The 25,961-nt window shown below is 39.2% G+C and overlaps 1 protein-coding gene across 2 annotated transcripts in view; it reads left to right on the top strand.

Moving 5' to 3' along the window:
- The window catches only part of EP300 (E1A binding protein p300), a 60,776-nt gene that overhangs the window by 2,756 nt on the left and 32,059 nt on the right, over positions 1-25,961 (top strand). For both annotated transcript variants that reach the window (XM_069002703.1, XM_069002702.1), the window contains exons 2-6: positions 11,387-12,045; positions 20,717-20,893; positions 23,054-23,315; positions 24,099-24,212; positions 25,128-25,364. In XM_069002703.1, the coding sequence (XP_068858804.1) occupies positions 11,387-12,045; positions 20,717-20,893; positions 23,054-23,315; positions 24,099-24,212; positions 25,128-25,364 (1,449 nt within the window). The remainder of the gene's footprint in view (positions 1-11,386; positions 12,046-20,716; positions 20,894-23,053; positions 23,316-24,098; positions 24,213-25,127; positions 25,365-25,961) is intronic.

Here is a 25,961-nt window from a genome sequence, read left to right as displayed (position 1 = left end):
GCTTAACATTTTAATTTGTTAGATATGTAAAAATGATGACTGACTCCTGTTAAATTGTTCCCAAATTTGCAGATATTAAGTGTATTTATATTGAAAACTAAGAGGAATCTCTGACTCATGTTTTCACTGTAAACCTGGATGATACTCATATTCTGGGCCTGGAATGTACTAAACTGTAATGTTGGTGGCTTTCTTCTAAAAAGAAGTAAGCAAAGATTGTCCTAATATGCTTGATTTATTGGCAGCAGCCAAATACAGCTGCATTTCCCACTGTTGTTGCAGTGCTGCATCTTCTTCTGTCTTAAAAGTTATGGATGGTTCATGTGTTCCCTGCTCAGAATTTGCTTTGCCATGGAACATACTGTGTTAGTTTAAGTTGCTTTATTGATGCCAATTCATCCTTTAGGAGGCAAACTGAAATGTTTGTAGCATATCTTGTAATAAACATTTTGAAGTAATTTAGAAAGTCTTGGTATTTTCAGTGCCCTGTAGTATATTAGAATTTGAATGGTCTCGTTTTTTCTTTAATGTTGTGTAGCTCTAGAATAATTTCAGAGATAGGACTTTGTGGGATTCCCTTGAACTACCGCAGGTTTTTCTACAACTTTTTTTTTTTTTTCCTCTTCTATTTAAGTGTTAAATTTGTTGCAAAGAAGAATGGTAATGATCTGTATATTTTGTCTAGGCCTTAAGTTTTCTGAGGGCCATTACAACGCTACAGTGGGTTCATCTTTTGGTGGCAACAGTGACTTTGTCACACTTCTGTACCAGCACGGTTACATTGACAGAGGTACTTTGCCAGTGTAGCTCCTTTGCTCACCTTTCCTAACTGGTAGCAACAGTTTTGATATGTTGCATGTACTCTAGCAAGACTTTCTTAAAGACGGTATTAGCGAACTGGTGTATACTAGTCCCCCTGCTATAACAGAATAACTTGAGTGCATCCTGAGGAGTTACCTCTTGGAGTAAAATGAGTGAAAATCGTTCATAAAGATACATTTTTAATTGAACGGTTTAAACCACTTGTTTTGGGGTTTTTTGCAGGGGGCAGGGAGGTGTGTTTTAATTTGTGGATCCCTCAGCTTTTCTTGCAGTGATGCAGGTGTGCTGAAATTGCTATGTACAGATTTCAGTGCGGTCTATTCAGGACAGGAGAGTTTAATCATATTTTACAGCACCCCCGCCCCCCACTCCTCCCGCTTGGAAGTAACCTGTTTTCTGTGAACTGGGAAAGTGTTTTGGGCTCTGGGTTCAGAACCGCTGTGTTTCTTCACAGAATAGAAATGGAGTACACCCCCTGCTGCAATGTGTTTGTATAGTATCATGTCTTTAGGCTGCTAGATCTGAAAATAAGATTTTAAGTTCTTAGTGTTTCGGGCTTGCTGTGACACTGGAAGTCAGTTTTCTACAATTAGTTGGCACGTGTTATATCAGAGAATGTATGTGTGGTATGTGCCTTAACATCCCTCAGTTTACTATATCCAAAATAATGTTTTTCTGTGCAATAGCACATCTTCAATCTCCCTTGGAGTATCCATCTTTTGTAAAGTCTGGATGTTCCTTTTTGTCAGGAACTGTTTCTGACCTTTTAAATTTTATTCTCCCTCGCCTCAAAGGTCTAAGACCTGTAACAAAACTTCTCTTCTGGGCAACTGCAATTTTGACTGATACTCATCTTTCATTTGTTCCAAATGGATCAGGATGTTTCTTTTCTCAAAATGAGTTGTATTAATCTTGTCTCACTGCCCTTTTCAATTCTGTTTTCCAAGAGCTGTGTGTTTTTTGCTAGTGTTTGTATATACTACATTTAAAATTAAATACATTACACCAGTCTGATTTCTAGCTAATGTCAAAGACCAGATGGTCAGCTAGATTTAACTTACAGCCATCAGTTAATGTTTCCATCCCTTCTTGTTAAAAGCCATATTTTTTGCCGGTTTTGCCTTAAAATGTCATTTGGTGGATGACATATACAGTAAGTATATGTATTGCAGTGGCAGATGCCTGTGTGGCAGAAATGAATGTCTTTGGTGTGTAGCTAAAAAGGCTCTCAAAGTAACTGTATTAGGAATAAATTTAAACCAAGAAAATTTAAGTCTGTGAGACTTCTTTAAAAAGTAAACCAATCATTCATATAGTGCTTAGTGATTTTTTTAAAGAAAATTTTGCAGACTTTTGAACCTTGTAGATTTCCAAACTGCTATATCTATTCTTTTGTGTCTTTCACCACGTATACTGTGTCTCTGATGTAGATAGGTACTTTTTCTGAGCAGTGTTAGAAAGGTACCTAATTTTAAAAAAAAATAAATACTCCAACACAAGGACCATACATACCATGGTGTAAAACTGAGTGTTGAGCACTTACAGAGAAAAAACCTTTGAGACTGGAAAACCAGTTTACAATTGCAATTTATAAATAGATTCACAAGTTTAATATTGCAGGGAAAAACCTTTGTTTGGGAAAACACTTGGGAATTTAAATCCTAGATTAAAAAAAAATCTACTAGTTTTTGCATTTTGTTCTTCACAGTCCTAAAGCAGGGCTTGCATTGAGTTCAGGTTATTGGTCAGTTGTGCATTTGTAGAAAACCAAATTTTATTTGGGAAGGGTCTATCAGACTCTAGGGTTTAGTATATGTTTTTGGGAGATGTGAATCTAATAAGATACTGGGGCTAAATGCTGAACTTCTACTGTACGAATTCTGTTTTTTTGTTTCTTCACAACTTGGAGAAAACTACTTTATTATTAAATTTCAATTTTTTATGATTTAGTATATATTTCCTGTGTCTTCCCTGTAGGCTACTTGATCATCTCCAGTGTGTCACCTCAGTGTCTTGCTTAGCTGCTTTAGCAGGAGCAGCCTTTCAGTGCTTGTTCCAACAGCATGATGATACTACTTCAACCTTTCTTATCATCTGAATTAGTGCTCCTTCTGAGAGGGTTTGCCCAAAAATCACCTGGATTTATTATTTGACAAATTGAGTAATTCTGCTGTGTAGATTTCACTCACAACTAAACAATGCACACCTGTCTGCAAGGATTTTGTTTTTCTGTCTTTACTTAAACTGTAGCAGCAGGCTGAAGTAAAATACATCTGTCTCTGCATATGGTGGTGTGCCTGACAAAAAATTTCTGTGGCTGCCTTAAATTTGTAGAACTTCAAGTAGAACTTTAAACTAGGGCAGAGATCCTCTCCCTGAACAGTATCAAACAACATATTGTTCTCTTCCTAAATAGCAACAAGTTTTCTTAAAATGGACTGGTGTATGAACGTATTTAAAGTTATCTTAAAAACTCGATGTGCAATAGTCTCCTTCAAGCATCTATTTCTTCCAAATCTTTTTGAAGAAAATCAGTAATGTTGAATTCTGGTGGACTCAAACAAACCACAGTAACTTGTTGCTCAGTTGACGCTGTTCCTGTTAACACACCTGACATGAAGGATGTGAAATTGGGGGCCACTCTAAGATTTTAATTAAAAAGTGCCAGTTAAGTACAGAACCTTGAAGAGTAGGTTATTTCCTATTATTGGTTGTTGTGAGATGGGGCAGATAAAGATTTAGCTCTTTTCCATTTGATGGTGTGAAACACCTCTGTACTGCATCTTTTGTTGTATTCCCACAAGTGATCTAAGTATAGGAGTTTTGAATGGTCTCTGCTTGCAGAATCAAGATTTACTACTTCCTCTTTTGTAGAACTTCCAAATACCGCTGAATAGACAATTTCTCTTGTTTTAAGAGAGATTGTAACACATTCCTACTGTTTTAATGAACTAAAAGACTAATTCTCAGGGTTTTTTCCTTTTTGGAATTCTAATAAGAAGTAAAATTCCAGCAAAGTGCTGATATATGGCTTGCTCAGTACAAATTTTGCTGAAGCTAAACTACCTTTTACATGTTCCTGAATGCAATTTCAGGAAATCTGGGGAATTACTGGTTTAGGATAATGAAGTCTGATCTGCTGACTTACGTTATTTTGTTTACTTGGATATTTTTTGTACATAAATTCAGCATTGCTTTTTGCTTTTTTTCCGGAGTAACGTTGAATGAACTCAGAAAATTGATTTGACTTTTTGGTAATTGTATATGAAGATTGCATAGTTTCAAAGTCGTTGTTAACTTGACAATGAAATAACTTTACTCTTTTCTTGAAACTGATTTGTAATCACTTCTAAAATGAATTCAGTGTGCTCTGTGCACATAAGGGTGTTCCCATCCTATCTGCATGTACCCAATTTTGTCCACCAACATAGCAGACCAGCACAGCTTCTCTTAACTTTATAGACCTGTATGTATACACAGATGCCACTGGGAATAAGAATACTAACTTAGAGACTTTTGACTCTAATTTTGAAGTCAAAGGTAGCCCAATGATTTATGCAAATAGCGATATGTTCACAACGAAATTATTAATGGTGTGACTTCAGCATTTTATAATTAAAATTTCAAAACTTTACCTTACATGGGTTATCAGTGATGGCAAGACTAGTACCTTTGTATAAAAGCATGAATAAACAGGTACATAAATAAAAATGTCTTAGAAATTCCTCCTTAAGTAGTATTAAATCTTTAAACATACCTTATTCTTGAATTTTGACCCCAGTCTTTTCCATACGATTACACCACTTCTGTTTCCCTAAAACAGTTACAATTCTATATTCCAGAATCATACCCATTGCGTTTTCACTATGGTTTTCAGTGGTTAACTCCTGCTATTGTCTGTATCTCTAAATACTGATTTTTGAAGAACTTTGAATATGAAACTGAAAAGTGGGTTATAAATACAATTTTCTTCTGAAGCTGCGAAAAGCATGCATCACTCAGAGCCTACTAAAATAGGCATTTCTGTTGATACTAGTTTGGGAAAGGTAGGACTTAAACTTGCAGGTTATTGAGACTTCACAAAATAGAGACTATTTTCCTTAAGCCAAAATTGATGTGTTTGACACCAGTGTTTGAATAGTGATTAGGATAGTTTAAAAAATGGAGAGAGCGAGGTCCTAATTTTAGGACTTCTAGATGTTGAACGATATGCTGTTGCTGCTTTAGAATGATTCTTGTTGTTGTTCACACTTGCAAAATATTTTTGCCTGGTTGTTACAACTAATACTGGAATCATGTGTGTTCTAGGTGGTGAATTGGACTTTGGTCAACAAATGTTTGATTGTTTTTAAGAATATTTGTGCCAGAAGTTGTGTGCTACCATAATGTGCTAACATGTTTTGTGCCTTCATGTTTGTTGTCTTCCAGGTGTTTTGAATAAGGTTTTTTTAATATGTTTTCTGTTTGTATTATTTGCAGTCTTACCTCAAATAACAGTGTTTCCTGATATAGTGAAGAAATTCAAGTCTTTTCTGGATTGGCAGGGAAGGAAGGTGGCAATGCTTTCTCAGTTTCTTAAAGGGAACAGAATTAATATCCAAGTCTAACACTGAAGACTGTTACTCAAATGGCATAATACAGAATACAAGTTCTCATTTGCTGCTGAGTAAGGGATCACCCCCATTAGGGTTATACAGGAAGTGCTGTCTGAGGATTTTGGAAGCAGTAGCTGCAATGATGACACTAGACCTTAGTATCTTAGGCTGATGTGGATGTTTTGTGCCTTCATTTCAAATCAATTTAGTAGATGAATTTAAATTAATTCTGTGTTTTAAGTTAGAACATTTTGGCAGAGTTTGTGTTACTGTTGGGTAATTGTGGCTTCATAGAGGATCTACATGAAAAGGCCCCTTTTAAAATGGATTTTATGGTCTGATCTCCAAAGTGCGATATAGCAAAGTTCCTACCAGGCTGGCGTGTGCCTCTTTCTTAGCCATGTGGGTTTTTGTTTGGGTTTTTTTTGTTGGTTTCTTTTCTTCTTCCCTGATAAAACTGCCTGGACATGTCTAGCTTAATTTTCTGTCATTGTAGAGGCCTTGGGAATTGATGACTCTGTTAGCACTTTGTTTCAAGTCTGTGCTTCACCTTTGCTTCTGCGTTTTCATGGATACTTGAGGATTATCCTATGAGATTGTGTCTCCTTATCTTGTTCTGCCTTTTGTTGGTCGTATGTTTTGAGTTCTGATTTTTTTTTTGGAGGGCATTTCAGACAGCGTGTTTTAGGGTCTGTAATGCTGGGGCTTGACTGCAAGCTTGAATGGCTGATTTCTCTGGAATACTGGTGATATCTTCAGGGCACTTTCTCTGTTACATGTAGGCCCTGTTCAGTTCTGGGTTTTCAGTTTTTGTATCACCAGGCAGGGAAGCACCTTACTGTTATTCTTTGTCTGAAAGCACGGCTAAGGTGTAATGTTTTCCATGTGGTCCAACATCACCTGTGGTTCCTGTCAACCCTGCCACATGCGTGCTTTGTATTCAGTGTCCTGTATTAAGCCTTGTCCACTTGTTTCGTTGTGAAACCAGTGACTGTGATATAAGTTGATCCACTAATAGGTTGCTGGGCTTCAGAAACATTTGTGTAAAAAGGTGGCTGTTCAGCAGCTTTCTAAGTTGATGTGTCTCTGGAATATAATAAATAGGAAGGAGGGACAGGAGCTGTTGAGTTTCTTGTGTCTTTGCTGGTCTGACAGAGGTAGGCTCAAGAGTCAGTGGCTGTCTGACCTATCTGCCGTGCAGGGTTCTTGAGGCATTGCTGATCACACATGATGCTTTTTCTTCAGCTTGTACAACTCTTCTTGAGACTGAATGCTCGAATGTCTTGAGTCTGAGGGTTCAGTACATGAGAATAAAGTGTTGCTACTTCTTAGCATATGGGGAAGTTCCTAGAAAACCAGTATTGTTCACTGCAGCCTATTTGCTAGGACCAGATAGATTCCATATAGATAGAAATTCCTGTTTTATTCTGAAAGGTGAATAAAGGTCTGTTGTCTTAATCCAGAAATGAGAAAATGACAGGATCCTGACTGTAGGCTAGAAAGCATGTAAAAGAAACTTGTATGTGCCACCTGAACACATGTTGATTTCCTTGCTAAGTAGTTAGTATTGATATATTTTCCCTGCTTTATGAGCACTTTCATAAATTGCTGTCCTGCCTTGCCTGCTTTGAGAGCTGTTGCATCACTGGTGGTACCAGGTGCTCTTGCAGTAAAACTAACTTGAAATAAATACTTTGTATCTAATTTGAAAATTGATCACTTGATAAGGCACTGAAGTCTTATTGACTTAAGGATTTTGATTGCACACTCTACATATGTATTAGTTTAAAGTCCATTTTGGTGCCAGGTAGCTTTTCAACCCAGGCTGGCAGTTTCCTTGCATTTTGCAGATTAGACGTTGTCAAAGGCAGACTTTTAGAAGTAGAATCCAAAATCAAGAACAATCTGTAGTATGCAATGCAGGTCAGCACCCTGATTTTTGAAGTTGCTTTCTCACAGTTTAGGACTACTTAGTGCAGTCTAACTGAATTGCCACTGAAAGAGATGGACCTGCTCTTTCTTCTGTCTTTTCTGACTTTCTCACTACAGATGTAATGTAGCCAGGGCAAGTTAGGCCATTTTCTTGACTTTTTTTTTTAAGACTTTCTAAGTGTTCAGTAGGGGTACAGTTCCTCAAAGGACTTATGATATGTATGTTGAGATCATCTCAGGTTAAGACTTTCTGATCTACTATTTAGATGTTGTTTTGAGGAGGTTTTCTTTTCTTTGACTCTTGGGTGGCAGCAGCAATCTATTCTATATATTCTTGTTACCTGTGGAAAGAAATACACCAATAACACCGTAAATAGCATAATGGGGAATCACTCTGTGCTACTGTACTGAGATCAGGATTGAGATCAGGATTTAGCTCTACCACTGCCACTTTCTTCCAGTGTATTACTAGATGGTTTTGGGCTTTAGGCCAGATACTGTCTGTTCTGTTATATCCCAGTTTTTCTGTGTCAATATCTCTAGAGATGATGAATCAGGTGGACAAACCTTTGCAGGACTAATCTTCCTCCTCTGCCTTCCCACAAGCTTTATTTTGTTAGAGAGAAATCTTTGTGTGTATCTTTAATGAAACAGATTGCAAGACTAACAGTGGGCTCAATGTACCGGAAAGTCAATCAGTTCTGGATATTTCTCACCCATGTCTTAAGTTATGCCTTTGGCTCTTGTGTGAGTATATATGATCTTGTTTCCACATGGTTTGTGAGTTGTCTGGCCCAGCCTTGTCAGTTTTTGGCTTGGTCATAGATAGGACTCTGTACAGTGGGCTTTAGGGCACCAATTCTGTGTAGAAGACAGAAATGGATTGCAACTGTTGTTAGATGTACACAAGGTCCTATTCATCTTTATGGTCATTTGAGATTGTGTTTCAGTCCTGTATCAGAAAGTTTCTGCCTCCCAGCAGTTGACTAAAAATGTAATTTTCTTAGCTGACCAGACAACTGAAAGTTTGTTCTAGTTTTGTTTATCTACTGGCTAAGGAAGACTTTGAAGGTTTCTTTTTGGAAAAGACTCCTAAAAAGAGCAAACTCACACCAGAATATTGCTTTCTTAGAGTTATGACTTAGAATTTTGGCTAATAGCTGACAGTATTCTTTCATGATGAATCACCTATTGTATATTCTCTAGGATTAAAAATCCTAGCAAGTTAGCTTTATGTGGAAAGTTTTATATGGGACGTCTTAGATGTTTTGATGCAAACAACTAATCAGGATTATTTCACAACCATTCAGGTTGGGGGTGGGTTTTGTTAATGTAGCTGGTGCTATGTTGTGTTTTAAGGCATTAATAAAAAGAATTAATGCCACTTCGAGTTTTTATGACATTTTTCATCCTGTTCATTGATGTCACAGAATGATCAGGCCAAGGAGTTCAGATAGGTTGTACCTGGATGCTCCAGTTAGTAATGGGCTAGTAAGCCTTAAAGCTGGAATTATCTCCTCATTCTATGAGGAAGGAGAATTTAAAGAAGACTGAGGTCTTCAGAGAAGGAGATTAATATTTTCTTGTGAGTAAAGATGACCAGATCTTTGTCTCTCAAAACAAGAATTGCACTGCCCCTTTGTGGTGTTACATCTGAAATCATCTACCTGGATCTTCCTGGGGAAATACTATGTCGTAGTTTGAAAAACAAGTTAGTTTTTCATATTTAAACATTTGCTGGTCTCTCTCCAGTTGATTTTGTGAAGGGCTTTGTATGCAATGGTCTGAACTCAGGAAAGGTGAAACGAGGACTTTTAGTTTGGGACTTGCCCTGTAGTGGAACTTGTGTTTGTTCAAGAGCAGAAATTCTTTGCCCAACTACAGTCAAAAACGTGGCCTTTGGACTGTGTGGGTGTTGATGGGAGGTGTCTGGGCTGCCATGATGGTTATGTTGTAGGTACAGGCTTTGTGCTGGGTCATGTTTTTTCCAGTCACTTAACTTTTGTTTTCAGTTTTATTTGTTTGTCATTGAGGACAGCTGGCTAACTTGTGAATTCCTGATTGTATGTTTTACTCTGTCCTCACTCACGGTCTCTTCGTCTGATTATTAGCCACAGTGTTTTCAGGATGTAGTGTTTTAACAGTTGCCTGTTAAATGTGTCCTGACAGGCTTCTTAAGGTGCTAGTTGAAGCTGTTTCAAGGTGTCATCTATTTTTTTTTTGATTGCTTTTTTGATTTCCTTGATCTCTAATTTGAGGGTCTCTTCCACTAACTCTTTCCATGTTCATCAAAATGTAATTCTTAAGTTAACCACTGAGCATTGTGAATTGGTTTAATTTTTTGTTTTGTTTTGGGGTTTTTTTGTGGGGATGGGGGTGGGGGGTGTGTGGTGTGTTTTTAGATGAGTCTACTGACACACAATATTAAGTTCATCATTTTAGATGAAAGAGAACTTGAACAAAGATTTATTCTTCTGATTGCTCCTTCACTTTTGAAGCTTCAAAAATACCAGTCATACAAATGAACGATCAGCCCTTGGTGTGTCTTGCAAAGCCTAACTTCTTGCACAAGATACATGGTCATGAAGAATGGGCTACCTGATTTTAATAGTTTAAAAGTTCTTTAATGGAAATTTTTTGTTCTTTCTCTGGTGGTTTGTAGTAATGTAGAGTGTATAAAAGGAGTGTTAAAATCCCTGTTGTGGTGCACCTGTATTCTTGCCAATCTCATACAGTATTTTTGGAATTCTAAAGTTGTGATCTTAGCTCTGATAAGAGTTGTGAAGTTGTAGAAACTGTTAGTCCAGGTGTTTGATAATTTGGGTATAGTATCATGTGAAACATTTTAAACAAATCCATAATGCTGATGAACTTTTCTGGCTTGCATGCTGTTTAACTGTAATCTTTTTTCACTAATACTTGGACCATTTGGATTTTGAGCTCCACCGTTTCTGGTCCCGGCAGCCAAGGCTGCATTTGAGCTTTGCATTCCTCAGCAGCCCCTCACTGTTGGTGAGAACAAGGTCCACTACAGCACCTCTTCTCGCCAGCTCCTTCCACTTGGAGAGGGAAGTTGTCATTAATGCATGTCCGAAAACATAAGCTTTCCAAGTTATTTTTGGTTTAACTACCATAGATTAAGTAGACCAAGGTATGTACTGCTTTGGCAGACGTAAGAACTTCGTGTTCTCTAGAGCAAATGGATTCTGGGTACATGTAATATTCTTGTATCTGTGTATTCCAAGTAGCAATCCTTCGCCACTTAGTTACCTCAGGGATTGCTTTGCATGGGCTCTTGAGGTGGGCATTTTTTTTTTCATCTTGGTGTTTTCACAGCTTTGTGGGCAGGAGGGTTACTTTGTTTTCTGACAGTGTTTGTTGTGGGAAGATCCTGGCTGTCCAGTGAAGTGCAATGAAGTTTGGCCATTCAGTGCTGGTAATGACTGGATGTGGAAGAATAAAAAAACCAAACAGCTACCCAAAAAACCTCTGAAACAACCAACCAAACCAAATGCCAGAAAACCCAATTCAACATAAAACCCTATAACCAAACCTCTATTTATTATTTTATAAATAGTAAATATATTTTTAAAAATTATATTGCTGTATTAGTTATGGCTGTTCCAAAAGTTATAACTTTTTTAGCAAAAGTGATAAAGACAGTGTTTTCCCATCAACCTGCTAATTCTTTCTCGTAATGGCTGTTTAATTCCACTGGCTGAGAGATTTCAATACATATTTTTCACTATTCCCTTGTCAAACTTCTCAAGTTGAGAGATTGTAGTCTGAGATATCCCATGATCTTTTGACACAAATTGTAGGAGGCTGAAGTAGAACAGTTTTCTCTAGTTTAGATACCATAAAGTTTAGAATTGCTTTTATCCTGACAAATTGGGTAGCTTTCAGTAATGACTGATAAGGGAATATTGCTCAAATATAAAAAGTCAAGTTTTGCTAGTTACTTGAAATTAAAAAATAGAAGCTTCAAGATGCTACTGATTTCTCTGACCTCATATGCAATCTGTTTTGTTTTTCAGATTTTGGATCACTCTTTGATCTGGAACATGACTTGCCAGATGAACTGATCAGCTCCACAGAACTTGGACTCACCAATGGTGGTGACATTAACCAGCTGCAGACCAGCCTTGGCCTGGCACAAGATGCTGCCTCTAAACACAAGCAGCTGTCTGAACTTTTACGGGCTGGTAGCTCCCCAAATCTCAATATGGGGGTTGGTGGCCCTGGCCAAGGCATGGCCAGTCAAACCCAACAAAATAGTCCTGGAATGGGAATGTTAAACAGCATGGTGAAAAGCCCCATGGCACAGGCTGGGTTGACTTCTCCCAATATGGCGATGGGTGCAAGTGGACCAAACCAGGGTCCTTCTGCCCAATCCACAGCAGCAATGATGCCAACAGTAAACAGCCCAGTTAACCAGCCTGGCATGGGAATGAACACAGGGATGAATGCTGGCATGAATCCTGGGATGTTGGCAGCAGGCAACGGACAGGGGATGATGCAGGGGCAAGTCATGAACGGTTCAATTGGAGCAGGCAGAGGGCGACCTAATATGCCGTACCCAAACCCAGCAATGGGTACTGCTGGTAACTTGTTGGCTGAGACACTGCAGCAAGGCACTCCACAGATGGGAGGGCAGGCTGGACTAAGAGGGCCACAGCCTGGAGCCATGAACAAGGTAAGACAAGCTAAACTTTACTACCTTCCTCATTGTTGACTTTGTTTTGTAAAATTTATTTCTCTGCGCTGTGGATTCTATAGGGGTTTTTCTTTAAGAATCCTGTATGATGGATTAAATAGTTTATATGCTGCTGAAGTGGAATTTGTGATGGTTGTTGGAAGCAAAAATTGAATCTTGCACAACAAGGAAGACTATGGATAGTTTAAAAAGCCTGGTTTAGAAATCTTATGACAGATTATCCATAACACTGAAAAGTAATTTGATTGTATTTTATTCTGTTTTATGCTTTGTCTGCAACTGTATTTTTCCATCTAATGTGATGCTGGTATTGTGAGTGTGATGGGAATCCATCAGGACCTTTTAGATGTTGTGCTTTTTCCTGTATGACAGTTAATACAAGTATTTGTTGTCTGAGATCAACTGAATGTTTGTGCTGTAGCAGATGCTAAGAGGCACATGCAGGTTTGAATTGACTGATCTACTCACTGTATGTGCTGGGTATTCGAGTTAGAGGTAGAGAATGAATGCTTGTGTAAACACATGAAGGCAGTGTTGGGCTCTTAAGACTATTAATCCAACCCAGTTTTTATTTTAGAATTTGCAGTGGCTTTGTCTATAGGACAGTAAACCGGAGAGCTAAAAAAAAAAAGTGTTTTTAACACTGAAGGGTAAATAAATGTGCTTTTGTAATATCCAGGAGGTTGGAAGAAAGTTGTCGTAAGTCACTGAAAAGATGAAAGAAGACCTACTGGTTTAACTAATAAAAGGATGTCTATATTTCATTTTTGTCATGCACAATTAGCCATCTTAGAGTAGGAGCCACTTGAGTATTCTCCATTTTTTTGTGTTTTGATCAAAAGCCTAGAAAATACTTCAGTGCTTTAGTTCACTTTAAGTGTGTATTTTGTGTTTCCTGGCTAATGAGGGGATAGGTTTTTTTTAAGGTGCTTTGCGGTACCTAAATCTATCTCAAAATGCCTTAAGTCAGTCCCCTTGGAGGACTTGGAATGTTAAGTAACAGCCTATAAATGTATTTAAAACATCAATAAAAGTAATGCTGTGTATTAATGGTTTTGCAATGCTTTAATATATTAGGTGAAATTACTTTAGTGTCTTGTGAACATTAATTATGAAATTCTTTGGTCTTAGTTGCTTCCTTAAGCTCAGTGTGCTAACTTTTGAGAGAGTGTGTGTGTATGTATATATTTAGTAATGAGTTATATATATATATGTGTGTTTAGTAATGAGTTGATTCTGTGGTCTGGTCATTTCAGATATTTTTGCCTGATAGGAAAGTTAATGCAAAGCTTGATTACTACAGTAGAAAATTTATATGCAGCTTACAGTTGTAAGAAATATGTAGCTACTTGAAGTATTCTTGTATTTGAATTATATAACACCTCATTCATTATTCCTTAGCTGGGAAAAGAAAAAATTCATCTTCAGAAATCTGTCTTCAGAGGTCAAAAATTGATGTATTAAGTGTTTGGATGAAATGCAACTTCTTCCTCACTTATCAGAGCTAATGTAGGGTTATGCAGTATAATAAACTCATTTCTCTAAAATTAAAAAAGAACATAAAATCAAGCTTTTGACCAATTTAGTCTAAAATTAAATGGTCTTCTTTCCTTACTTAAATTCCAGTAGTGCTGTACATCTAAAGTAAGAACATTTTATGCTTTTGAGGATATTTAGACCAAATACGCAATAACTTCTGTTTTTTAGTTCATGGTCCCAGATGGATTAAAAATACTTAGGGTTCTTTAATTGCTGATAAAAAAATCTTGAGACTTTTTGTGTAAGTATAGTGGGTATAGTCCTCATAAAGGAGTTGAAACTGTTGGATGAGAGAGAACAGTCTGAAATGGAGGCTGAAATTCCAGAATGTCTTCAATTGGTTTGGCTGTTGGCAGGGAGCCTGTGTTTCACTTCATACAGTAGAGTTAGCAAAGTCTGACAACAGTAAAGTCTGACCATTTTATCTCCCCACCCATCTGCTTTTGGGTTTTCCCACCTACAAATCTTCAAAAAGTAGATGAAAATAGAGGACCTTAAGCAGTTTTTAAAAGCCAGTTTTTCTAATTGGTAAATTTAGTAATGTGTTGCTGTTAATGTGGGAGTTTGTGTAATAACTTCTGTAGGTTTCCTTCATTGCTGCAAAAAATGCGCATTATCCAGAAGCTCTCCTTCAGTAGGAGGAAAAAAAAAAACGGACGAGATGCTTTGGTTATGATTGTTCAACTTGATGATGTTAACTTGCCAAAGTCAGCCCCTTTAGGTGATGGGAGGGTTGCCTCAGTGAGTTCTCTCTCAGTGAAATAGAGGTGTTTTGTGCAATGGTTTGTATGGAATAGCTTAGGTTTCCTGTGATGTTGAGTAATTGGGAGGGAGGATGTTATGCTCTTCTAACAGGAAAGATGAGCTCCAAGGGGCTAGTCAGTTTGGAAAGTGAAATTGGTTACATTTCTACTTTATTCTGTTATGCTGTGGAATTACTGAAGTTTTCTTCCTCTCTTCCCAAAACACTGACTAGCAATAGAATGAAACACTTGCTTTGCACATTAACGATGTACTTCCAACCTTCTCTAGTTGTGCATGTTACTTTTAGGACTTGAAATTCCCAATGTCACTGTAAATGATTTCTATTAATAAACTTGTCCTGTCACAATCTGATGCTTCCATCCTGTGGTTTAATGCTGTAGTTTTCTGTTCTGATGTAAGCAGTCACCACCATATGAAGAAGCAGTTCTGTCTGGATGCTGTCTCTGTGCCAGTTGCGTGACAGGCTGTGTTGAGAAACTAAACCCGACTCAAATTATAACTCAGGTGGTCATTAAAAAAAATTTAATTTGAGTTGTTGTTTTTTCAGGTCCCATTTGTACTTATCAGTAGGAAAGCTAGTATCCCTATATTAGGGAGGGGATTTTTTAAATGAGTGATCTTGCCTGTCAGAGGAGGGTGTGAATCCTACTTTGGTGACAGTACGGGCATAAAAATGCCTGTGACAGCCTACCCTGAAAGGAAGTGTTAGAAGTTTGGAGGGGATGGAATTTTAACAAGTTTTGCTTTCTTGAATAGTTTTTTGTTTTCTGTGTGCTTGGTTTTATGCACCTTAAGAGGGTAACAGACATGCCTTTTACTCTTGAAATAGTGTTTTGGAAATTGTTCATAATGTTTGGGTTCTGTCATCATTTAAGTATTTTTCAGGCTTTTTGTTTCACAGCTTTGATTTAAATGTGAACAGGTAACTTATTACAAAGCTTGAATTTGCTAAAAGCTGATTCATGTTTCCTGGTTTGAACCATTCTTCATTTGGAGTTTTATCTAGTTGAAATCTTTGTGTTGTCCTTCCACTGGGTTCTATTGAGAGTGCCCCGTTAGGGTCTTAACTGTCCAGCTTCATATGAGGGGAGGAGGGTATTTTGTGTATAAGTTGCTGTATGCATTTCTGTCACAGCAGTGCTCTGCCACAGAGTGATGAAGTTCACCTGACCTTCAGGTCACTTACATTTCCTCTCTGATTCAAGCCATGTTCCCTTACTTCAGTAATAAAGTGGATGTGTAGGCAGTTCAGATTAGTAAGGGCATTACTACTACCTGTGCTATGTGAGCATTTCACTTCAAACATTTAGTTCCAGTAGTAATTCTTTGTCACTTGGTTTACTCTTTGAGTATGTACAAAGATCTCTGCACTTATTGGCTTTATCAGTTTAACTTCTGTTGAGAAGATTCAATGGCAATATTTTGCAAAGACAAACATAATTTGTCAGAATCTCCTCAACTTCCTCTAAGTAGAACAATAAGAAATTTCATAATAATCAATTTCTGCTCAAAGTTGAAGAGATTGAAGATGTTGCTCTCAAATTGTGCAATTAGATTAAGAAAATAAAAGCATCATATATTCCGTAGTTTCTTATTTTAGATAGGTGGTCAGTATTCTCGGTTGCCTTACTTTTTTCAGTAGCTATTTGATTTAACAGGTAAATGTATCCATACTGTTTATAGTGTCTGTGGCCAAGCATACCATATGATCAAGTACATTTATCCATTCAAAGTGTAGTGTGAGTTCCCATCCTTGGCTTTCTCTTCTTTGGTAAACCAAGGTGGGAAAAAATGAATAATTGCTCACTTTATTCCAGAGTAAGAGGGGAACGTTTGTTTGAGGGAAAAATGAAGCAGTGAAGACTTGGAGTCTTAAGTTTCTGGAATGGCATGGAGAGTTTCTTGCAGAAACAGCAGTGACACAAAGGTGGTGTCTTGAAAAAGGTATCCTAAAAAACGATGCAGTTAGGTGCAAAGAATGATAATCAATAACAGTCCTTGGAAAGAATGCAATGGATACCACTGTAGTGTAGGCAAAATGTAGTTAGGGTATGCCTGAGTTCAGTAATGCTCTACCAGTCAGTAGAATGGCACTAGGAGGTGATGTACAGTAAGTTCTTGTTTTTAAAGACCCAGCTAGAATTTACTAAAATTAAATTTCCTGTTTGGGGAAAGTTAATTAACTTTCACTTGTGAACCTGTGGATATGGAAAGATACTAGATACCATCAGTATAGCCTTAAACTAGTCCATGCACTGCAGTTTCCCTGACTGAGATAGACATAAATGATACTGTGATTGCTGGATTCTTTGAAAGAATGTTATTAAAACTTAATTCTATTTGTTTACTTCTCCATGCTTATAGTTACCTTTGCAAATCTAAAAGCTAGTCATGGTTCAATACTACTGCCGATACCTAGCTGTTTTTCAAATACTACTGTTAATGAGGAAGTTGTTCTTACAGAGAAACAGTAGACTATTTGCAATGTCTGTGTTCATACCTGTAGCAGGTATTCCTTTTCAGTTTGTACTCCATGGTATTAACAGTAAAACTAGAAGCAAAGTTAGTCACTTGACCTTCTGAGCTGAAGATGCATGTGTTTCATAGCATTAGAACAAAACCTTGGGGAATTTCCTCTGCTTTTGTAGTTACTCCTTTTATAGATGGGGGGAGTACCTGAACAGTGCTGTCTGATGCTGCTTAGTAAACTAGGATGTTTCCTGAACTCATGTCATCCATGGTGAGAGATACACACCTTTCACCATTCTGGTATTGACAGCCCCTGCTTCCACTGGGTGCAGGAAAATCCAGTTGTTTTCTATTATGCATGTAAAAGGTAGAGTCATTTGAGATTACCTTTGCCTTCTGTCAGCCACCTATCATCATTTTATGATCTTCCTTCTTCTTTACTGTGAGTTAGATTTCTGTCTGCTCTTCCTTGTGTGCAAATTCTTGTGTATGTGATGAAATTAAGTTGAAGCTGTAAGGTGGGGAGAGGAAGAAAAACTTTGGATGGATATGAAGAGAAATAGGAAAGCCAGTGAAAGGAAGTGGTGGCCAGGAAGAGTAAATAGAGGTTGTACTCGCCGACTTGTAGCTATAATTAAGCCATGTATGCTTTTGCACTGTGTTGCAGATGAAGCCTTGTACTTCTCTTATGTGGTAGTGCTAACACCACCTTTCTTTGGCTGGTTCTTCTGCACTTGGTTGTTTATCTATCCTCTCCCAACAGATCATTCATGTGCTGATGAACTATGTGTCAGTCTTTCTGATGGTTGCCTACTGATGAAATTATACAGGATTTTGATCTCCCTTCTGTAGTCATGAGGCCATACATTTCTTCCTGTTAGATGTTTTCTTTTATTCATGTTTCTCAACATGTCACAGCAAATAACATGAGCATGCTCCAGCTTCTTGTGCAGGGTCACAAGGCCACCTTGTGCCAGATGGAGAATCTCCCAAATGATCCTTCTCTTGACTCAGTCTAGAGTTGCATGCAGGTGGTTGGTGTCAGGTTAGTCTGTGATGGCAGAACTGGGGGGCTTGCTTCGAGGTTCATCTGAGGATCTGGCAGGTGTCAGTCTCACCTGGATCAAGTAATGGCTGCTGATTTGTTCAGGGAGACCTTGAGGAATCTGGTATTTAGCATCTTAGATGTTGCCTGAGTGTCTGGCTTTGAGTCAGTTTGGTGTGCTTGCCTGTCAACCTGGCCTGAGCTTCTTTGGTCTTTGCCTCTCCTGTAACCTGAAATGGGAAAATATTACCCCTGTAAGGAGCAGCTAGGCTGAGCTGGGCATGTAGTGTTCTGCTGCCAGGTCCCTTGGCACAGTGGGATAGATGGGGAGGGGAGCCCTGTGTTCTGCTATGGAGAGAGCCTTGTTGGAGGGGACTGGTCTTGCACCCCAAACAGTGCCAGTGGCTGATGCTTGAGAGAGCATCAGAGATTCTTGTGCTAAGCCAGCTTGATTAGTAATTTGAAAAAGTCAGATGCTTCACATAAAGTTTGCATCCAGCTTTGTTGCAAATATAAATGTTGATTGGCTTGGTGAAACCTGATCTGTGAGTTTCATTAGAAAGCTGTTTTGGGTGACATAGCAAATGTGGTTTTATTAAGTCTAGGTTTGGGTTTCTTACCCTGTAGTCAGGACAGAGCTGGCTCACAAGGCGACAGTTATTCTGAATCCTTTGATACCAGTGTGTGAAGTCTCCAGTTGTCTGAGTTGGGCATCTTGATTTCTCCCTGTAACACCAAGTTGTGAAAATGTGTCTTCAGCCTTTAATTCTGAATTGTTTGGTTTGTTTTTTGTATTTAAAGCTGATAGCATAAGTTACAGGAGTCAAACGGGGCTGGTGATAGTGACAGCCAGCATAGTCTGTGCTTTGGTGTACTCTCAGATATCAACTGACTTTGGGAGCCATGAATGTTAATGAACTTGAAAGCTTTGTGCAGAAATGTACGGTTTTGGGGATGTCCTTGCTTTCAAAACTCTCTCCGAAGCCAAAGGGATCAGGCTATCTTACAGGAAAACATAACTTGTTTTCTTAAGGGACTAATTCTTACTGTCAGGCCTTCACTAAGCCTTGAAAACCTGTTTGTCCGTTTGAGGTGGCAGTGACAATGGGGAATATTTCTGAAAGTGTTTGCTGACTCCTTATGCTTTTCTTCTCCCTTTGCCTTCTGCATAACTTGCACATAAGATCTTACTAGTCTTCTGAGGGAGAGGAAGGAAGGCTTTGGGTCTTGCCTGTCCTGGTTTTGGCAGCAGCTGCTTCATTGGTCACCACAGGTGTATTCACTGTGATTGAGACGTGGCAGTGGAAAGAAAGGCTTTTAGTTCTGCCTGATCATTACATAGTTTGTTTTTCTGCCATGTGTAGAGATTCTTTTCATTGCTCTCTAATGAATTACTGCTGTGTGATTATGGTTATTGCTTATGTGTGGAGGAGGGGGGCTGTCCTCAAGTGAATTCACTTGTGCATATCAGATGTCTAAAGTGGCATGTTCTTTAGTGAATTTTTTATTCCTTTTCCTGCAGCTTGAGTTTGATCCTGCCTTATTTTGTAAATGCAAACTGAAGGCTATTATAGTGAATTGGAGGTTGTTACAGCCTGAAAAAGGGAAGTGTGACTAGTTGCAGGTAATCTCAGGGTATGTTGGTTACTTCTAGTGCAGGTTGAAGAAGCTTGGTGGGCAGAAACAAGGTGTTTCTGCTAGGGGTGGATACTTCGAGAGTAAACGCAGGAGTGATTAGAAACAAGCCTACCACAGAAGTTATGTTCTTCTTTGAATGCAGGAAAATGCTTTGAACCAAAGAGCATCAAGGAGACTGGACTTTGTCTAGTCAAATTCTAATGTGAGTTGAAACAACACAGCTCTTTAAAGTATTTTTGTGCCTTTGTTTTTGAGTTATGGCTCCTTGAGTATCCTGCCTGAGTAATGGTGAGAACCTGGTAATCTTAACAAAAATCTCCAGTTTTTCTGGTCCTCTGTCTAGTTCTTTTGGTCCTAGAAGGCCAGATTTCCCATGGAAAATAGATGGGAGTGCAAGGAATGGAAAAAGATGTCAGAGGACAAACAACTTTATTGGCAAGATTGGTCCTTGTTCTTTAGGTTCTAGGCGTTCCAAGGCAACAAACGGTATATTGTGGTGTGCTAAAACTGTTGAATATGCATGTGGCTTGTATGAAACATTAATCTCTTTCCCCTGTGAATGAACGGTTTGGTAGACACGTTTGCAGAGTTTCTACCTGTCCTCTCCTTTGACCTCTAGTACTGCTGACTGCAAACGAGTTGGTGTGACTGTGGTGTATTCTTAAATTGAAAATGTTTATGTACTGATAAGGCAGACTTGCATTGTTATGTCTGTCTGGAGAGGAGCTGTGGGAGTGCTGGCAGTTGGGTAGGATGTTTTTGGGATAAACTCTGCTGATATGAATGAAGATGGTATTTGTCTCCATTTGGAGTCTGCACAAGTGCAGGGAGGAGAACTCAAGTCTGGAAGAATTATGTAGTCCATGGTACAAATTTGTGATTCAGAAAGCTGAAATGAGAAATCTGTTGAACCAAATACTTTATAAAGAAATAATTAGGCCACTTCTGTCCAGTCAGATCTCAAAGATTGCTAAGTTGGCTTTGTTGTGTTCACAGGAACTGTCTAGTTGAGGAGTTAATGTTGTGTGATGGGTAAACCTGTGAACACGAAGAAGCAGGGGGAGCATGTGGATCAGTGTTGCATTGCAGATGCCTCATGGCTGTGATCGTTCTGACTTCTCTGAAGTATAAATTTGCCTTTTACATGATGAACTTAAACTATCTCACTTGAACATCTTACCATTTATTTCCTAGATGGGAATGATGAGCAATCCCAGCCCTTATGGCCAGCCCTATAGTCAAAATACTGGGCAACAGATTGGAACCAGTGGACTTGGGCCTCAGATGCAGAATAAAGCTGGACTGCAGAATAGCTTACCACAGTTTCCAATGGACAAGAAGCCAGTTCCTGGGGCAGGAATGCCTAACATGGTAAGTAGAATGAAAGGTGTATTCAGAAAATGTTGTGGTAAGGAGGAGCAATATGCTCTTGTCTTAGCACGTTGTGAGTTTTTTGCAGCTGTCATGCCTGGTGTGAATATGTGCTCTGAATCCACACAGAATGCACTTGTTTCAACTCCTAAGACTGATATGAGGGAGAGGGCTGAGTTGTGCTTTCTGTGTTGGTAAACTGCATCTCCACTCTTTGGCCTTCAAACCCTGTTAACAGGGAAAATGAAATAGAGCTCCTGAGCTTCATGAATTGAGCTTTGCAACCTGTTTGGACACCTCTGCTCTCCTGTCCCATCCCTTCTTTTGTCATTGCTGTATTGGGCCCCTTCTCCTCAGAGTACCTCTGTCTGGAGAATTATTTTCCTGCTTGTACTTGCTGATGCTTTTGGGAAAAATAAATGTCCCTTCTCAAACAGGTATTACCTATGATAGGGCTTAGAAATCCTCAGCTGTGTGTTTGTTCTTGTTGTGAATTACATGAACACGCACAACAGTCTTAATGCTGGAGGTGATTCCCTGGCAACTGTAGTAGCCTTGGTACCTTTCCCTTTTACCTCCACTCTTATTGCAGCAGGACTTGAGGAAAGGGGAAGTAAGAATGGTGGGAAAAGTGGATGACCCAAGCCTGTAAATGCTAGTGCCTTGCCACATGCCTTAGTGTTAAATTTCCTGGCTTGAGCTTAATGCTGATGGCTCATTATTTTCAAAGCTTGAATTGGTTAGGAGTATGACATGCAACATGTATTGCAAGTTTTTCCCCTATATATATTTTTTAATTTAGGAAACAAATTCATATTTCTGAATATAGCTTGTGTTTCTCCATGCTTCAAATTCCACTCCCACACACCCCATTGGAGGGTCAGTCTATTGATCTTACTAACTGTTGCTGAAAAACCATTTCAAGTTGACACTAGTATCTTTAAATTAAAAAGAGCTCAATCCTGTGAGTTTTATTTAATGTTTTTTTAAGTTTTAGCATGAAACATTGGAAGACAAGCAAACCAGTTGGTTGTATGAATCAATAAAAAAGCAGCCAAAACTTTTTCAGAACCCCAGCTGTCAAGTTTGTGTTCAGTGCAGAGCATATAACACTCTTGAACTGCTACCCAGCTGAATGTAAGAACTTAGAGTTGCTGTTCTCTCAGTTGTTGTTTAGAACTCCAGGCTGCAACCAAGGCAGTTACGGTGATACTGGAACATGCACAGACCCTGAGGGCCTGACTAATTGGTGAAGTCTCCTTGTACAATGAAAGGTTAATACTAGTAGTCAAGAGCTACAGGAAAATTGGGGTTTAGAAATACAGGTAGCTGATGTCTAAAGATCTGGAGATCTCCAGAAACATCCTGTAGAACCTCTGGGAGGAGTCGGTTAGAAAGTGAAGTCTGTTGAACTGCAGTGACAGAAGCAACACAGAGTACCTGAGCCTCCTTTATGTGAGTATTCCTCAAAGGTCACCTGAAAGGAATACAAAGGGTTCTGAACAACTAAACAGAAGCAGAGAAGACAAACTAGATGCTGCCATACCTGATATTAGTTCTGTGGTGTTTATTATCCTGAAGTTGTGCTTCCTCTCTAGCAGAAACTAGGAGATGCTTGTTTCGAATGCCAATGTGCAAGTTTGGTGATGGAGAAAAGTTAAAAGCTTCCCAGAACTTCTTTCATTCTCCTTTTCTAGGAGTAGGCAACTTGAGACACCTTATACTGAGAGAGAAAACTCTAGTCACTGTAAAATGTGCTTTCTTGCATTAATGCAAGAATTGTGGATGCAACTTTTTAGCCTCCAAAAATGAGGAGATTTGAGATCTAAATGCTATTAATATTTTCTGGTTGGTCTAGCACTGCAAATTAACCTGTGAGCTGTGCAAAGGTCTGCTGGCCCTTGATAAGGCAAGAGCTAGGACTAATAGAGTGATATGGGGAGGAAATTGTGGCTAGCAAGAGAATTGCCAGGACTGTTGCTAAGGGGCATTTTTAATGAGTCCTCCAGAACTACATATAGGTGGGCTGTTTCCTTAATTGTAGAATGTAGTAGTAGCTGTTTTTCTTCTTGCTCTTTTTCTTGTGTTGCTTTTACTTGCTAAATGAATTCTTTTCAGAAATAGATTTATTTTTTGGAATTTCTTTTCCACCTTCTTCAGGGCCAGCAGCAGGCTCCTCAGGTTCAGCAAGCTGGGATGGGGCCAACAGCTTCTCAAGGAATGGGGTCTGGAGCACCGACAGCAGATCCAGAAAAGCGCAAACTCATTCAGCAGCAACTCGTTCTCCTCTTACATGCTCACAAGTGTCAGCGTCGAGAACAAGCCAACGGGGAGGTGCGACAGTGCAACCTCCCTCATTGCCGCACCATGAAGAATGTCTTGAACCACATGACACACTGTCAGGCTGGCAAGTCTTGCCAAGGTAAGGGAGGAGTCGTTATGTAGATGAGGTCAATATTTAAGGGAGGAGAAGGGCTCCTAGAAAGAGATGGACTAGTGGGTGACTTGGGAAATGAGGTAAAGAAATTCTGTCTTATTTGCTTAAGACTGGGAATTGTAAGCAACTTCTGAGCCTCTAAAGTTTAGGCAAGTTAGAGGGGATAAGATACCACAAAGATGAGTAAAAATCTTTTGCCTAACTTTGTAACTCACTGTAAGATCTTTTGGATGCTGCCTTCTTTTAAAGGTAGACACAAACCAGGAATCTGCAAATAGGAGTCTGCCTGTCTTCCTTAAACTGAAGCGATCAGTCGCAAGCAATACCAAGCCATGAATTTGACTGCTACTGGCACTCACAACCCCTCTCCCTGTCTTAAAAATGTAATGTCCTACTAAAATGTAGTCCCCCTTTTTGATAGCCTAGGCTCATCTGGATTGTGGCAGTTGTAGACATCTCAGTTGCTTGGTACAGTCTGCCTGATACCTGAGCTATATGGAGTTACCCTTCAAGCCATGGAGATGTAGGCTTGGGTGTATCACATGGGGTTTTTGAGTAGGCTTTAGTTGAGCCAATAGTACTAGAAGAAATCTGGCTACATTTTCACGGCTAGTTAGTGCTGAACTATTTCAAATAATACTTTATTGACTTGCGTTGATACAGATGTGTGCCCTGAGAGAAAACACCGCTCTCTACCCAGTTTGTGATGACCATGTGGAGATACTGGCAGTAGTTTGTAAAAAGTTTTTCATTCCTTCTCTTTCTCAGTGGCACATTGTGCATCTTCCCGACAAATCATCTCACACTGGAAGAACTGTACAAGACACGATTGTCCTGTATGTTTGCCTCTCAAAAATGCTGGGGACAAAAGAAATCAGCAATGTAAGTCTGCTGGGGAATTCTTTGTGTTGAATAAACCATAAAATGCATGTTGGGAGTTAAACTTTCTTGCACCCATGTGGTAGTGGTGATGCTCTCAAACCTGGGAACATGTTTATGTGATTTTTCTCTTATTTTAGTCTCAGAGTATTTTTCTGGCTTCGATTACTAGTGTTTATGAAAGCTTTCTAACTTTATAGTACTCTTCTATCAAGAGAGTGGTAAGGATGAACAAATCATAGCTGTCCCAACTAAGTGATTGGCTTTTCATTACTGCTTCTTCCGGCTGGACAGTTTTTGGAGACAGATGTGCACGCACATGCGCATTGTCATTTCAGCCCTGATACTTGGTTCTGTCTTCGTTCTTTGTTTGCATCAGATGTCACTTCCCCTTTCTCTTTGTGTCCCCTTGGTCTCCCTGCCAAAATGTTTGGCAAGATTTTTGTCATTGTGTTACCTGTATGGGTTTTTTTTCTCCTTCCTTTAATGTTACTGAAGGCTCTTCTCATGACTAATGTGAGCTATTTCTTGGTTTAAGAAAACTAAAAAAAAAAAGAAAACCAAAAAGGGCAAAAAAGGCATTGCAATGGCTGGTGGAGAGCTGTATGTACCCTTCTGCCTTTAGCCTCTGTGACATGGTGTGCCTCTGTTTTCAGTTTGAAGCAAGCAGATGTGTCCTAAATATTTAAGAGTGGGATTTCCTCTGAGCAGCCCAAAGGGAAAACAGCATGTTGGATTGGCTGGTTGGGTCAAAACTTGTCTCTCTGTTTCATGACAGGTTTTTTGGATCTGTTTCCCTGCATGCTTCCAGAAGGAAATGTCGTAGTTCTGAGCAGCCAGTGCGCTCTTTGTCCGTGTATTGGTGGGCCTCTCTGGCTGCCTTCTGCTGTCCTCGCTAACTCCGTGTGTCTCTTGCAGCACTGCTGGGCGGAGCTGCAGTAGGACTTGCCAATACCGGCTCTGTGGGCGTGGGGCAGCAGACAACGCCCAGCATAAACACTACCAGTCAGATAGACCCCAGCTCCATCGAGAGAGCCTACGCAGCCCTCGGACTGACCTATCAAGGGAACCAGATGCAGACACAGCCCCAGGCTCAAGTGAAGAATCAGCAACAGGGACAGTCACCCCAGGGTCTGCGTCCTATGAATCCTATGAGTAAGTTTATCTGTTAGTGTTAAAATGCAAACTACAGGCAGCCTCCTCATGCTACATCTAATGCAAATTTTCTCAACCTACTAGCTTAATACTGCTAGTTAATTTGCAAAAGGTAGGGCTTTACAATATTTTAGACTTGAAATAGCAAGTTACTCAGTGGAACAGGAACATTAGAGGCCCAGGTGCCTTCTTCTGGAAAACAAGTTCTCTGGGAAAACTAGTTTCTTTGGAAAAATGATAATTTTTCAAGGCTTTTTGTTTTTTGGGGGTTTTTTTTTGTATCTTTATAATTGTACTGTAATGCAAGTTTCAGGCTGTTGGGGAGTTTTTAATTGGATATACAGGCGTTGGAATGCCAGCATTCAGGTGTACTTCCCTGTCACTTAGAGTGGAGCATTTTACATTTGTATCTCAGATATGTAATATTTGTTTAAAAAATGAAAAATAGTAAATAACTGACATCATCCCCAAATCCTGTTGTGTGATCTCACATAGCTCTAAATTGTCTAGGTGGCTTATTGCAACATCATAGGGTCAGATAAGAATTTTAATTCAAAGTGTAGTTAATTGGAACCTGGCTATCACTGGTGTCAAATG

Source organism: Aphelocoma coerulescens, chromosome 1A (assembly GCF_041296385.1).
Source record: "Aphelocoma coerulescens isolate FSJ_1873_10779 chromosome 1A, UR_Acoe_1.0, whole genome shotgun sequence".
NCBI classification, from domain to species: Eukaryota; Metazoa; Chordata; class Aves; order Passeriformes; family Corvidae; genus Aphelocoma; species Aphelocoma coerulescens.
Note: the sequence above shows the minus strand (reverse complement) of the source record. Positions and strands in the feature narration are given on the sequence as shown.